Source organism: Amblyomma maculatum, chromosome 1, assembly GCF_055883805.1.
Source record: "Amblyomma maculatum isolate TAMU_Amacu chromosome 1, ASM5588380v1, whole genome shotgun sequence".
Taxonomy (NCBI): domain Eukaryota; kingdom Metazoa; phylum Arthropoda; class Arachnida; order Ixodida; family Ixodidae; genus Amblyomma; species Amblyomma maculatum.
This window is the reverse complement of record NC_139344.1, coordinates 410,316,981-410,329,740: the sequence shown is the minus strand read 5'-3', so window position 1 is coordinate 410,329,740 and position 12,760 is coordinate 410,316,981. Positions and strand designations below refer to the sequence as shown.

The 12,760-nt window shown below is 43.0% G+C and overlaps 1 protein-coding gene across 1 annotated transcript in view; it reads left to right on the top strand.

The window, feature by feature from the left end:
- The window catches only part of LOC146208925 (uncharacterized), a 50,808-nt gene extending 39,389 nt beyond the window's left edge, over positions 1–11,419 (top strand). The window contains exons 4-5 of the mRNA XM_084587337.1: positions 6,520–6,609; positions 10,952–11,419. Of these exons, the coding sequence (XP_084443463.1) occupies positions 6,520–6,609; positions 10,952–11,112 (251 nt within the window). The 3' untranslated portion in view covers positions 11,113–11,419. The remainder of the gene's footprint in view (positions 1–6,519; positions 6,610–10,951) is intronic.
- Positions 11,420–12,760: the final 1,341 nt, after the last annotated feature.

Sequence of the window (12,760 nt, the reverse complement as noted above, 5' to 3'; positions counted from 1 at the left end):
CGCTCATTTCACCAACCAAATATCTTCCAGTGGGATGAGCGACGGTGATTGCGCAAACCAAGCAAACAAACTCGCGATGATCTCTCATAGGCGTTTAAGTAAACAGCAAAGGCGCACAGACAAAAAAAAAATCCACATCACAGAACTCTGGATACTGTACCTGGATAGAGATGACGCTGCGGATTGCCGAGGGGCCCATGCACGACTCGTAAAGCAATTTGTAACTGCGCTCGGCAGCGCGGCCGGTGGGCCCCACCACGTCTCGGCTGTCAAAATACGCTTCTAGGCGTCACTAACAGAAACCGCCAGGGACCGAAGAGAGGTCCAAGCACAGCACACTAGGTTAAAACGTGAAAAGCACGAACAGAACGGCGAGCGCTGACGGACGGACACGAAGCGAACGGATGGAGCGAACAAAGTATGGCGGCCAGCGCGGGATAAGCGTGCCGCTCATGGTTGCCAGACGTACTTTTGTAAACCCCTATTATGAACAGCGTTTCACGATCCGGGGCGTGGCTCAGTTGCTAAAGCGCTCGGTTGGGGATCCAAGGGATGCAGGTTCGATTCCCGGTGGAGCAAAGGTTTATCAAGGCAAAGGCCTTTAATGGCTCACACTGTATGAGCAAAATGTGCCCCCTTTTGCGGCGGCTCTGATTGGTCGAGACGGGATGACGTCATGGAAGTCACGACCATTCACAGAGCACCCCCATAGTATGCGCAAATGCCTGCTTTGTATGGCCATATGTGAAAGGTTAATTACTAATGAATTAATAATCATCAGTTATTAGTACCTACTTATGAATTATTCATCTATGGCCAAATAATTTGGATAATGACTAATAACAACTAATAAATATCTGCTTATCAATTATCAACGTCTAATAATCAATTACGAATTATTAACAATTGAATGATCTAATGACTAAATATTTATTAGGAGCAATTAAATAATGCCTAACGACTGTCTAATTAATAACTAACTGTGGCTTCCTTTTACCTTGTCCTGTGTCTTCCTGTTTGCGCTGTTTAAATTAACAATGAATGTTTACCACCTCGCCAAGCAAAGTATCTTGGTAAGCCGGGGTACTGATGAATTAGCCCTTATACTCAAAAAGCGAAAACTTTGGAGGCAAAGTAGCCAAATGGTGGTAAATAAACCTGAATCTGGAAACAGGCTGATGACAAATATGCAGACACCTAGTACGAAACGGTGCAAAACCACTTAATATTATGTCTTAAAAAGGCCACCAACCAGTAAGAGTGCGAGAACGGTACCTCGACCGCTTGTACGGAACAGTGATAAAACACATAGTACTACTGCGAACAGGCCTAGCAACTAGTAAGCGCGCGGGAACGATTCTGAAACGCCAATGGTGATTAGAAATGGTAAGTACTTACTTCAATGAAAATCGAAGTGGCCAAGGAAAAGCGCTCAGAGGCCCAGGGCCGCACATTCGGCTAAGTCGAGTACTCGCTCTCTACGGAAGAGCAAACGAGAGCTTGACTTAATTTGATTAGTCGAACATATTCCATGCTTTCTCATCTTTTTCAGTTTCATAATTTCCCAATACCCAAAGCGATACTTACATTTGAACCCCTCCAGCTACTTCCTAGGGAAGGTTATGGGTGTCCCTCCGGGGCCGCTCCTTCGGCTTTGCGTCGGTATTGCTGCTATTCTCTCTATTTTGTCCTACTTGCGGGATATTTCCACATTAGGATTTGGAAAATCACACGTCCTATCCGATAAAGGTTTTATTTTTTTATTGGATCACTCTCGAAATGTTTCGGTGGTGCGGATAGAGGCTCTTCACCCTCAACAAGATACTCAAAAAAACAGCTAACTAGTGTACGGTTCGCTAGCTTGACAGCCTAAATAGAGCGTTGATATGAAAAAACGTCTTGTTTGTGCCAGATAGGCTCGTGTGGTTTTCAAATGCGTTTGGTATCGAAATTAAACATAAAAATAGAGGGCTGGCATGCACGCACCTTATCTAGGCAGACATTCGCCGTTTGCAATCTTTTACTAAAATATGCTCGCAGTATATAAGAGGCGATGGTGCAAGATCTTTCGCAACAGAAATTATTCGTGCTTTTCATGCATTTGATGAGGAGATTTAAGACCATGTTATCTCCCCTTTGTACGTTCAACTGTCTTAGTGTTTCTGTCCACGCAACAAACTTTTTTCGCCGCTTGCCTGTCTCTAGGCCACTTTCTCATGTATTCAGCTAGTGTTGCAATTAATAATCCCCGTTTAAGAATTTTATGCGAGAGGTCTCTGACCCAAGTTTGCGACCTGGGCACTACAAAGTTTCGTTAAAACTGCGCAAAAGTTAGTTGTTTACTCACACATTTGCCGTAGTCTCATTGTAATGTAACCGCCAGTGTGCTCGTAATGTGCATTCCCAGTGCTTCTGTATTGTTTTTAAGGAGTAAGTTTTTTCGGCTCATGGTGTATATCTCGCGCCAGCGAGATGTGTCAGAGAGAGATTCGGAGATATTCTGCGCAATGTGATAGCGAGACATTGAATAGGCTCTGATGTCAACATAATTTCCCCGGTAAGGAAGTCGCAATAGCTTCTGACGACGAACCCAAAGAAAAGAAAAAAATTGCTGATTTGATACATACTGCTAGCCTCTTTGCGGAGGCTGCGGCAGATTTGGGTACAAAATTGAAGCAGAAAATGACAGGAATATTGACAATGCACACTTGTCTAATATTTATATAATTGTATATGGCAGTGTGCAAGAAGAAATGAAAAACAAGCGAAGGATATTATACAAGAAAATCCGTCTGAAGACGCATGTTTCAAATTATTTGTCAAGAGATCAGACTACACATATATAGGATACTCAAGGAACAGTTGCCAGCAGTGACATGAAACTATCTAGTGTTGAGCAATTAAGCACTTCATCGGCTAAATCATTCCATTCTTAATATTGACCCGAACGTATTTGCATGGATTAAGGATTTTTTTCTTTCTAACAGGACCCAGTATGTAACCGCTAATGATTATACCTCTAGACCTTGTTCAGTTACCTCCGGTGTACAGCAAGGATAGGTACTGGGGCCCCTAGATTTTCTCATTTACATTAATGACCTTCCTGACTGTATCTCTAACTCAATCATTAGGATTAAGGATTAGAGAGAAACCTTAATGATCCCAGCAAGCTTGAAGACGATCTGGTTAGTGTATCAAATTGGTGTAACAAATGGCAAATGCAGCGTAATACAAATAAATCCAAATGTATGCGTGTCTCCTGCCGCTCTACCCCTTCTGATCCGCACCCCCCCCCCTATTCCATTAATGGTACTGTCCTGTCGGTTGTTAACTCTTATAAGTATCTTGGCCCTCATATTACTATCAATCTTTTATGGAACATACATGTTGAATATATCCCCCCTATTCCATTAATGGTACTGTCCTGTCGGTTGTTAACTCTTATAAGTATCTTGGCCCTCATATTACTATCAATCTTTTATGGAACATACATGTTGAATATATCCCCCCTATTCCATTAATGGTACTGTCCTGTCGGTTGTTAACTCTTATAAGTATCTTGGCCCTCATATTACTATCAATCTTTTATGGAACATACATGTTGAATATATCCCCCCTATTCCATTAATGGTACTGTCCTGTCGGTTGTTAACTCTTATAAGTATCTTGGCCCTCATATTACTATCAATCTTTTATGGAACATACATGTTGAATATATCCCCCCTATTCCATTAATGGTACTGTCCTGTCGGTTGTTAACTCTTATAAGTATCTTGGCCCTCATATTACTATCAATCTTTTATGGAACATACATGTTGAATATATCACTAACAATGCTAACTGAACATTAGGATATCTAAGGCGTAACTTTCCATCCGCTCCCACCTCACTAAAGCTTACCGTGTTCAAAACGCTCGTGCCTCCAAAATTAGAATATGCGTGTGCCATATGGGACCCTGCTCATTCCAATGTTATTATTGTACTTGAAAGTATTCAGAACCGTGCATCATGCTTTATTCTCTCTAATTGTTCACCTCATTCTAGCATAACATCCATGAAAAAAAAATTAGATCTGCCTGACCTTTCACTACGTCGCAAGCACTCTCGCCTTTGTCTTTTTCATAAAATATACTACCTCACTCTTTTCCTGAAAGAAAATCTTTTCACCAGATCCAGTTACATCTCATCTCGCATCGATCATCAACGCATAGTTGAAGTGTCATCTTGCCGCACAAATTTATACCATTCTTCATTCTTATCAAGAACCGCCACTGATTGGAAGCGCCTTCCCACCTCTTCAGTCACCTTCTGTGACAGCACCAATTTCAAGCTTCGATAACAATTAAAATATTCTCGATGGTTAATACGGTAGCTTAGTGTTTCTACAAGAAGTAAAAGCTTGACATTCATGAAAACATTTTCGTGAAAGGTAAGTGTGAGTGGCGCGTTTGGTAGGCGAGTGTCAAGAGGAGATGTGGTGGTGTTGGCTGGGGTATGAGGCGGGGAGGTGGCTAGGAGACGCTGCTTCAGGAGGGTTGCTATGCTGCTATCTTTCCGACTGCTTTTATTTATTTCCTGCTTGGCTTTTACGGCGAGAACTGTTGTAACGAGCTGAGATTATGCTTTCATGCGTAAGAAGTTGGCCTATTTGGAAGTTGACCGGAAGTGCTGCCGCCAGAGCAGGCTGCAGAGGAAGCACCTTGAGACGACAGAGGCACCCAGGGGTACCATAATTAGCCAGTATCCGTCGGGGAACACACCTACGATTGCATGCAGAGACCGCCGAGGGCTTTTTCGTCGAAGGGGGCATATACATAACTGCCACCGTGGCTCTTGTTCATGCTAGGAGGTCAAATGTTCCTTTGGGTGATATCCCATAGCAGATGAGAGCGGCCTTTGAGAAGGCCGAGTAGCAGACCAGATTTTAATCATTCTGGCCAACCTCTCTGTCTTTCCTTTCAATAAATCCATCTATCTCTCTTTTGAAAAAGCTCATTGAAGATGGTGCAGACATACGTAAGACGTATAGGTCGTGCCGCTCACAACACATTCAAGGCTTCAAGCCGTTATAACCAGGTCGTCCGTGCACGACTGCCCGTAAATACTCGGAGTCCTCGGGCGACTGCGGGAGCCTCAAACTACGTGACTGCTGACAGTCGCAATTCCGTTAAAAGTCCAATTTTAACCCCACCGGAATGCACCCTTTCGATACTCAGCACGCTCTCACGTTGTATAATTATGCGACCCGCGTACTTTTTTTTTTATTGTTTATTTTCAGTGACAGACAGCTGACACGCTCTGGTGTCTCCAGAGGAGACTCGCACCGCAACACGCGATGTTTACTCTGGCAAGGGCTCCTAAAAGGATCAATTTTTGGAAAGCAGGATAAGCGTACAAAAGCCGCGGGTGATGCATTCCCACACTCCTGGGATTCTGTGCTAAGAGTAGCAGGGCTATTGCATATGGGTTGCGAGAGCGCGCGGCGTGGTCCCCCATTGTCACAGTGGCGCGCACACTACAGCAGCGTAGCAGAGGAGCCTGTGCGCAGCAGCCACTCGATTTCACAATACATTTGCGAATTCGAGTTCTTCGGTGCTTTTCGTTTGCTTTGGATCGGCGCCAAGTTAAACAAAAAAAAGAACAGGAAGAGGGGAAGAAGACGACAGGAGGCATTGAAAAAAAAAAAAACAGAACTTTTTTGGGATTGGTTGTGAGGAGCGAAAATAGAAACGTTTAGTTTAGCGCTACCGCTTACCGCTACCGCCTACCACTACCACGCGAACGTCAGTACGCATACGCAGATCACCCCAACAGCGACAGATGGCGCCACGTTCTTGTCAGCTTTTGGCGGACGCCGCAGGCGGGGACCTATTAGCGCGTGCTGTCCTGCGTACTGTGCGCGGTAGCGGTAGACAGAGTAGATTGAGATCCTAAGCGGGATCTCTCCCGCACCACTAATGTATCGCGGGTGATAGCGGTAGACAGCCGCGGTAAGCGGCAGCACTAAACTAAAAGTCTTTATTGAAAGAAGGAAAGTTTACAGGTTGAAAAAACCGCGGCTGGTCTCTCGCTAAATGTATGCCGTAACATAGTTTATTCTTTTCCCCTGATTCGTGCACCTCCTCTGGGTGGATTCCTTGTTGAAGGTGAAGATAGGTGATTTGCTACTGGATGCGACGAGTAGATAGGAGTAAAGTTCCAGAAGGCTGTTTAGAAGTTTAAAATGAGCAAGGCAGGTGAGGTGTATTTTGGATGTTAGTGGATGGAGTGGGAAACTCATGGCTAGGAGTTCATGGCGGAACCAGGTGCTAGGCGTTGCTTCCTTGAGGGTTGACAGAGCTGGGTCGCAATGTTACTGCAATATAAGGGCACAGTTCTAACGCCAAATAGCTATGTAACAGCTATGTAGCGACGTATTTGATTTGTGATCAGTGAATACGCGTGCAGGTTCCAAATGTATCGTTATGTACACTACCGACGTAAATATAAATTTTAATCGCCCTTTTTCGGTATCGGCAGGTTCGCCAGAGCAGTACACTGGCACTATAGAATATACAGACTACAAGGACTGCTTCGTTGTGGAATTTGGAGCCTCTTTCTACGGAGGACGTAAGTCTTATTTCAAATACTTTTCCATAGTGGCTATGGTTTAAAGATAATGTGAGCGACAAAGAGGGATCTTGAACGGCATATTATTTGAAACGGAGTTTGCAGTTTTAAAGTACTTGTCTAAGGCATCCACTCCCAAACTGCGCTTTGTCGCTGTTTGCGTAGCCAGCCACCTGTCGCATGCGGCCCACAATCATAGCAGAGTTGCAGAGTGGGGAGGTGGGAAACCATTTCTTATATTTAGTGGAGTGTGAACAGAGAGAGAGCAAGAGTGGCTTAGCTGCTTGGGCTTTCTAGCAAGCGGGAATAAATCTGCTGACGGAATGGGGCTGCCCCAGGAAAAACCCGTAGGTTGAGGACCACGGAAAGACGTTATGATGTCAAAGGACGAAGAGTGCACAACATGAACAGGTAATGCAGCAATGCAGCCCTCAGAAGGGTTAGAATGAAACGCATTGGAATGAGAAGCTGTCGAAGAAAGAAATGCGGCGACAATTTAATGGGAATTGTAGAAGCGTAAGCTGAAAGACAGAGAACAGATGGCGTTTGGTAAAAATTTCCCGTTTAGCTTATGGTGGCTTCTGCATAGCATTGAAGTGAAAGAGGAGGCTCGTTATCTATGCAAAGCCCGTCTTAATTATAGCGGCCGTCGTTACGAGCAGAAAATGGAAAACATGAGTGCGTCATGTGGGAGTTTACGATATGGGTGGCACTCATCGAGGTGGTATGTAGGAGCTATTCAAGATACGTCACAGGAGAAATTTGTGGTGCAGAGCACAGTTTGAGCAGTGAAAGCTTTAACAAGTTGCTATAATGCGATTAGATATGCTTTCTGCCTTTCGCTATGATACATGCAGCACAAAATGGCGACCATAAAAATAGTATCTGGAAACTCCATGATTGCGAGCACTGTGAAGTAGGTGCATGCTCCGTATGTACCAACGACATGTCAACAGGCAAATGGGGCGCTTGCGAGGCCACAGCAGACTGGGAGCGAATATGCTTAGTACTCATAGGAATGCTTAAAAAAAAAAAAAAGTTTCCAGTTTTCTGATTTCACGTGGACCAATGATGTCGTTTGTGTTTTAGGTGCAGATCACCCATTAACTACCTATAAATATTGCGAAAGCTAGAAAGGCCGTTTCAGAGAGGCAGTATCTTTAAATTACCACAAAATTTGCGGCTAGCAATGCGACCCATAAAAACATACCTAACACAACTTACCGCTACATTTTTTTTTTCGTTTCGAAGAGCTCCAGAAGATGTGGGCCGTCGTTAAACATTGGCGATAGTTTTTAAGAAATTGATGGGAAAGTGTGCTACAGCATTCCGGAGGAACTGTGTTTTTTAAAACTCCGCTAAAGAACTTTGGAGCAACAAAGATAACTCATAAGTCTGCAAAACAAATGCTGTTTGCGAATTTTCGCTATCATTTTCTGCTTAGGTAATAATTACTAATTAGAAACAAATTTGGCATTTTTTAATCATTCTTGTGAACAATCGAATTGCTTCAATATCTTCCCTTTGTTATAAAGTCATCGTCCACAATTTTGCTTTTTTGATAAATTTTCACCAACAATATAGATTCCTTGTGTTTGTGAGTAATATATACGCATAAAGTACATACTTTCTAATCTAATTTGACACAAATCCGGCGTCTTCTAGCTCATTTTGTGATACTTTCACACTGCGTCGACGAATTCTAGTGAATGTAATGTGACAGCCCTAGTTTATCATTTTTTTTTAATCTAAATATATCTTTTTTGATGATCTCAAGTGTAATGAGTCCTAGGTGCACGTTCCTACTCTAATTTGTGCCAGACCCGGCGGTGGAAACCCATTTTTATCTTTTTTTCTGCTATTGCGACGACCAGGCTGCTGGAGCATCCGTGTGACTAGAATAATGTCCGCGCTATTCCGGCGCCAATATGCCTTTTGGCTCTAATTAATTAACTTATTACTCTACAGACATAAACGTGGGTTTTAAGATTAATTATTTCTCCTCTAAATGCTGAAATCACGTACTTTCCCCACCTTCATTAGTTCCGCTGCTAGAAAGTAAACAGGTTTTGGGACCACACACTTTTAGCACACACCTATAAGCCTAGAAAGGCTTTCGGCCTAAAATATGTGCTGTGAAGCTATTTATAATGCCGGCGGGCTCGTTATGCGCTGGATGTTTATCTGAATCCCGCGAGCTTCTCTTCTAGACTGATGTGCTGTCATAAGCACTGAATTCGTTTAACAATAATAGTCGTTCAAGGTGTGAAGCCTAAGTAAAACTAAATTCAAGAAGTAATCCTCAATACCATGGCAAGCGAACGAAAGAGACCGGCCCGCTGTAACAGACGGGGGAGCAAATGATGGTTTTTTCTTGAGCGTTTGACATCGGTGTTGTGGGAGGTGACGGGGCATTTAGTCGTCATCTGCGGGGCCCGCTTCTTTCATTGGGCTATGCGATGACGGCCTTCAAATTGAAGGTTTGTATCCTTTGAACTGCAGTATTTAGTAGAGTATGAAGCCTTCTCGGTAGCAGGTCGGAAAACACTAGTTTCTGTAGCGATTGCAAGAAGAACCAGCCGATAGCTAAAGTTTTTCAGGGAATGTCAGAATTTTCAATGGGCATTTATCGACGTAATTCAAAACTTATTTGGCATCAAAAACACGTGGCATCTTCGTCACACTTTTTCTTCATATCAGCCTGCAACAGTTACGCACCTGCCGTGTTTATAGGTGCTTTTCAGACCCTAAAATTGTTTTTGTAATATTTGCTTTCATCTCTTTCTACGAACTGTGCTCCTGGCTTGTGTCCCTATACGTTACGCAGAGGTTTACATATAATCCGGCTTTTAATGAGCATTCATTTTTCCACAATGTGCTCTACGGCGTTCATACCTACTCTGCGCCGAATGACGGCATTATACGCGTGCGGTGAAATCAGAAAAATTATTTGAAATATTTGGTTCCGTGTATTTCTTTGGGCGCTAAGCATTCTTTTCAGCCTCCAGTCGCCCTGTCCGTCATGGCGATAGTAGTGCCACCGCAATTTGCTAACATCACAGATTGGTGTTGGTCTATGAATTACTACCTGTGCAACCAACCCACTTTTTAACCGAAAATGTTAAAGCAAAATGGGAATCGAACCGTGGACTCCCAACTGCAGGTGTCGACCCTTAAGCCACTCAAGGGTGTACGAAGAGGGTGGTACAAACGGGGCTTTGTATGTAGACCGAGGCTAGGTCGCCCAGGGCACAAGGTACAACATACGAGCCCATTGAGAAAGAGCGTGGCCTATAGAAAGAGCAATTCACAAGAACATCGTTGTCACTTGCCTTATATGGGGCTGGCCATCCCTCGTCCCCTCCCCACCTGGTAGATAAAAAAGCACCGTGCCGATATTGGTTGGGTACTTCCAGGCACGGCAGGTCGTAGGACTTCAGGCTCGACATAAGCAGGATATCATGCTGGCCAGAACATGATGTAAACTTCGGAAAGGCTGGGGCTTTCTCTTAGGAGACCAGTGGTTCAGGAGGTGCTCTTTCTTGGCATGTGATATTGTCCTAATTGTAATTTCTCTCAAGCGGGAGGAATATAATAGCCCAATGGCTGCTAATAAATACACGACTTTGAAGGTAATAAGGTGGGTGCAAATAATGACGACGATAGGTCTCTCTCTACGCCACCCGTTGTTGTCCTTTGTCGCAAAGCGCAGCGACATTTACAAATAAGTACGGCACCTTGAAACAACTTTTCGTTAAACTAGATTTTTTTACTCTTCATAAAAAATGCTTATGATGTCTTGTTTAGCTTAGCTCCTTCACGTTGTAAATGTTCCTTTTAAAAGGCAGAGTACTGCTCAGCGTATGATTGCCTATAGGTCTCCAATATTTTAATGATGTCAGTATGCAATGGCTGGTAAGCTGACGTTTTTTTTTTTTTTTACGAAATAGAAAGAAAGAATTTCTTGAATAGGAAGAATATATGTCGTGAGATGAAAAAATTAAATCATACATGGCCCGGTCGCACGATACGCGTGCATTAAGTCCGAAAGTGGCAGAGCCAGCTTAGATAAAGAAATGTGTCTCTCCTGCAAATTGTGCACTACTAGGTAATTGACGTATATCTATTGAGTATGCCTTCTGGGAACGATGGTTAATGTGCGCTTCTACTCATAAGCCCTATTTTAAACTTAGATATGCAGGAATGATAATCGGGGCTATTCCCTACGCTGCTTGTCGAAACGGAAGCTTGCGTATTTAATGTTTCTGGTAATCAAGCAGGCAAAATTCCTTTTTCCTGACAAAACTCCTTCCTGACAAGTATTTTTGACGGCTGCTTGCAGAATGCATGATGTGGGTGAGAAAAGAAGTGGAAGATTACGTTCCGCAAACTTGCATTGACCAGTTCGAAGACATCTGCGACATGGACGTTTCCCTGTATAACCACGACCTGTGTCAAGATGATGATGATGAATACGAGGAACCCGAAGATGGAGAGGCCTGAAAGAGCCGTCTGTTTAACAGCGCAAGAAGCACTTTGAATATATTATAACAATCTATCGCCAACTGTGTACTTCCTACGGTGCTTATAAGCACCAAACCACATTTGTGAGCAACGTTTGGACAGCAAACGTCCAGCGTCGCTCGTGTAGCAGACGTTCAGTCTCCTTTCACTTTCTTATATCAGTCACAGAGGGTATGAGTAATTAAATACCTAGATTGGAGCTTATATATATATATATTTTTTTTTCAACTCTACCTTGAAGAGGGACGGTGCACCGTCCGAAACTGTTGGAATAAAATAGATAATCGGGAAAGTTGTGTGGCATCCTGTTTGAATATATATATATATATATATATATATATATATATATATATATATATATATATATATATATATATATATATATATATATATATATATATATATATATATATATATTATATATATGAAGGAAAGAAGCCAACAGTCGGCGAGGCCAAAGAAAGCGTTGGGGATGGTACTTTTTTTTTTTTAATTTTAACTTGGATAATCACAGAAATTAGTAATATAATCTGTTTAGGGGAAAGATAATTAGACACAAAGTAGAAGAAAAAACAACGTGCCGATGGTGGGATCCGAACCCACGACCTCCGAATAACGCGTCCGGTGCTCTTCCAACTGAGCTACATCGGCCGCTGTCCCCCCTGCTACTTTCTTGGGTATTTATGTTGTCTATATACGAACCTTGAGAGTGTTCACCAGCGCCACCCTCAGCCATAGCGGCGGACGTGGGACGTCCTTTGTTACCGCCAGCGTCACGTAGAACGTGATCAACAGCGAGGGCGAAAGCTGTGCTAGAACCCTCTTACGCTACCTATGGCTTCAAGACTGCCAGAACCGAGACCCCGTTAAGCTACAAGCAGATCAATCAAGGGGAAATGAGGGTGCTCGTTATAATACATGAAGGAAAGAAGCCAACAGTCGGCGAGGCCAAGGAAAGCGTTGGGGATGGTACTTTTTTTTTTTAATTTTAACTTGGATTATCACAGAAATTAGTAATATAATCTGTTTAGGGGAAAGATAGTTAGACACAAAGTAGAAGAAAAAACAACGTGCCGATGGTGGGATCCGAACCCACGACCTCCGAATAACGCGTCCGGTGCTCTTCCAACTGAGCTACATCGGCCGCTGTCCCCCCTGCTACTTTCTTGGGTATTTATGTTGTCTATATACGAACCTTGAGAGATATATATTGTAACAGAAGCCAGCAAAACTTAGTAGGCTGATTTACTCTCAGCTACGCAAAGGCACCGGCAAGGGAAGGCACGGAGCCAACTGGCGGATTAGCACCGAGAGCGAAGAAGAGCGAGCGCGTGCCAGTCTCCCGAGCTCGCCACATGGCGGCGCCAGTAAGATAACATAATGTTAGTAATGTAGAAACAAAAAATTTAAGAAATAGAATGATGCTTTAGTTAACCGATCTAAATCAATAATTAAGATATAGTGAGAAAAATGAGCATGATAGCTACTGCTACCACCCCGTTTCAAAGGGTATGCTCCTATATTTCATCCATCCATCCATCCATCCATCCACCCATGCGGCAATATATATATATATATATATATATATATATATATATATATATATATATATATATATATATATATA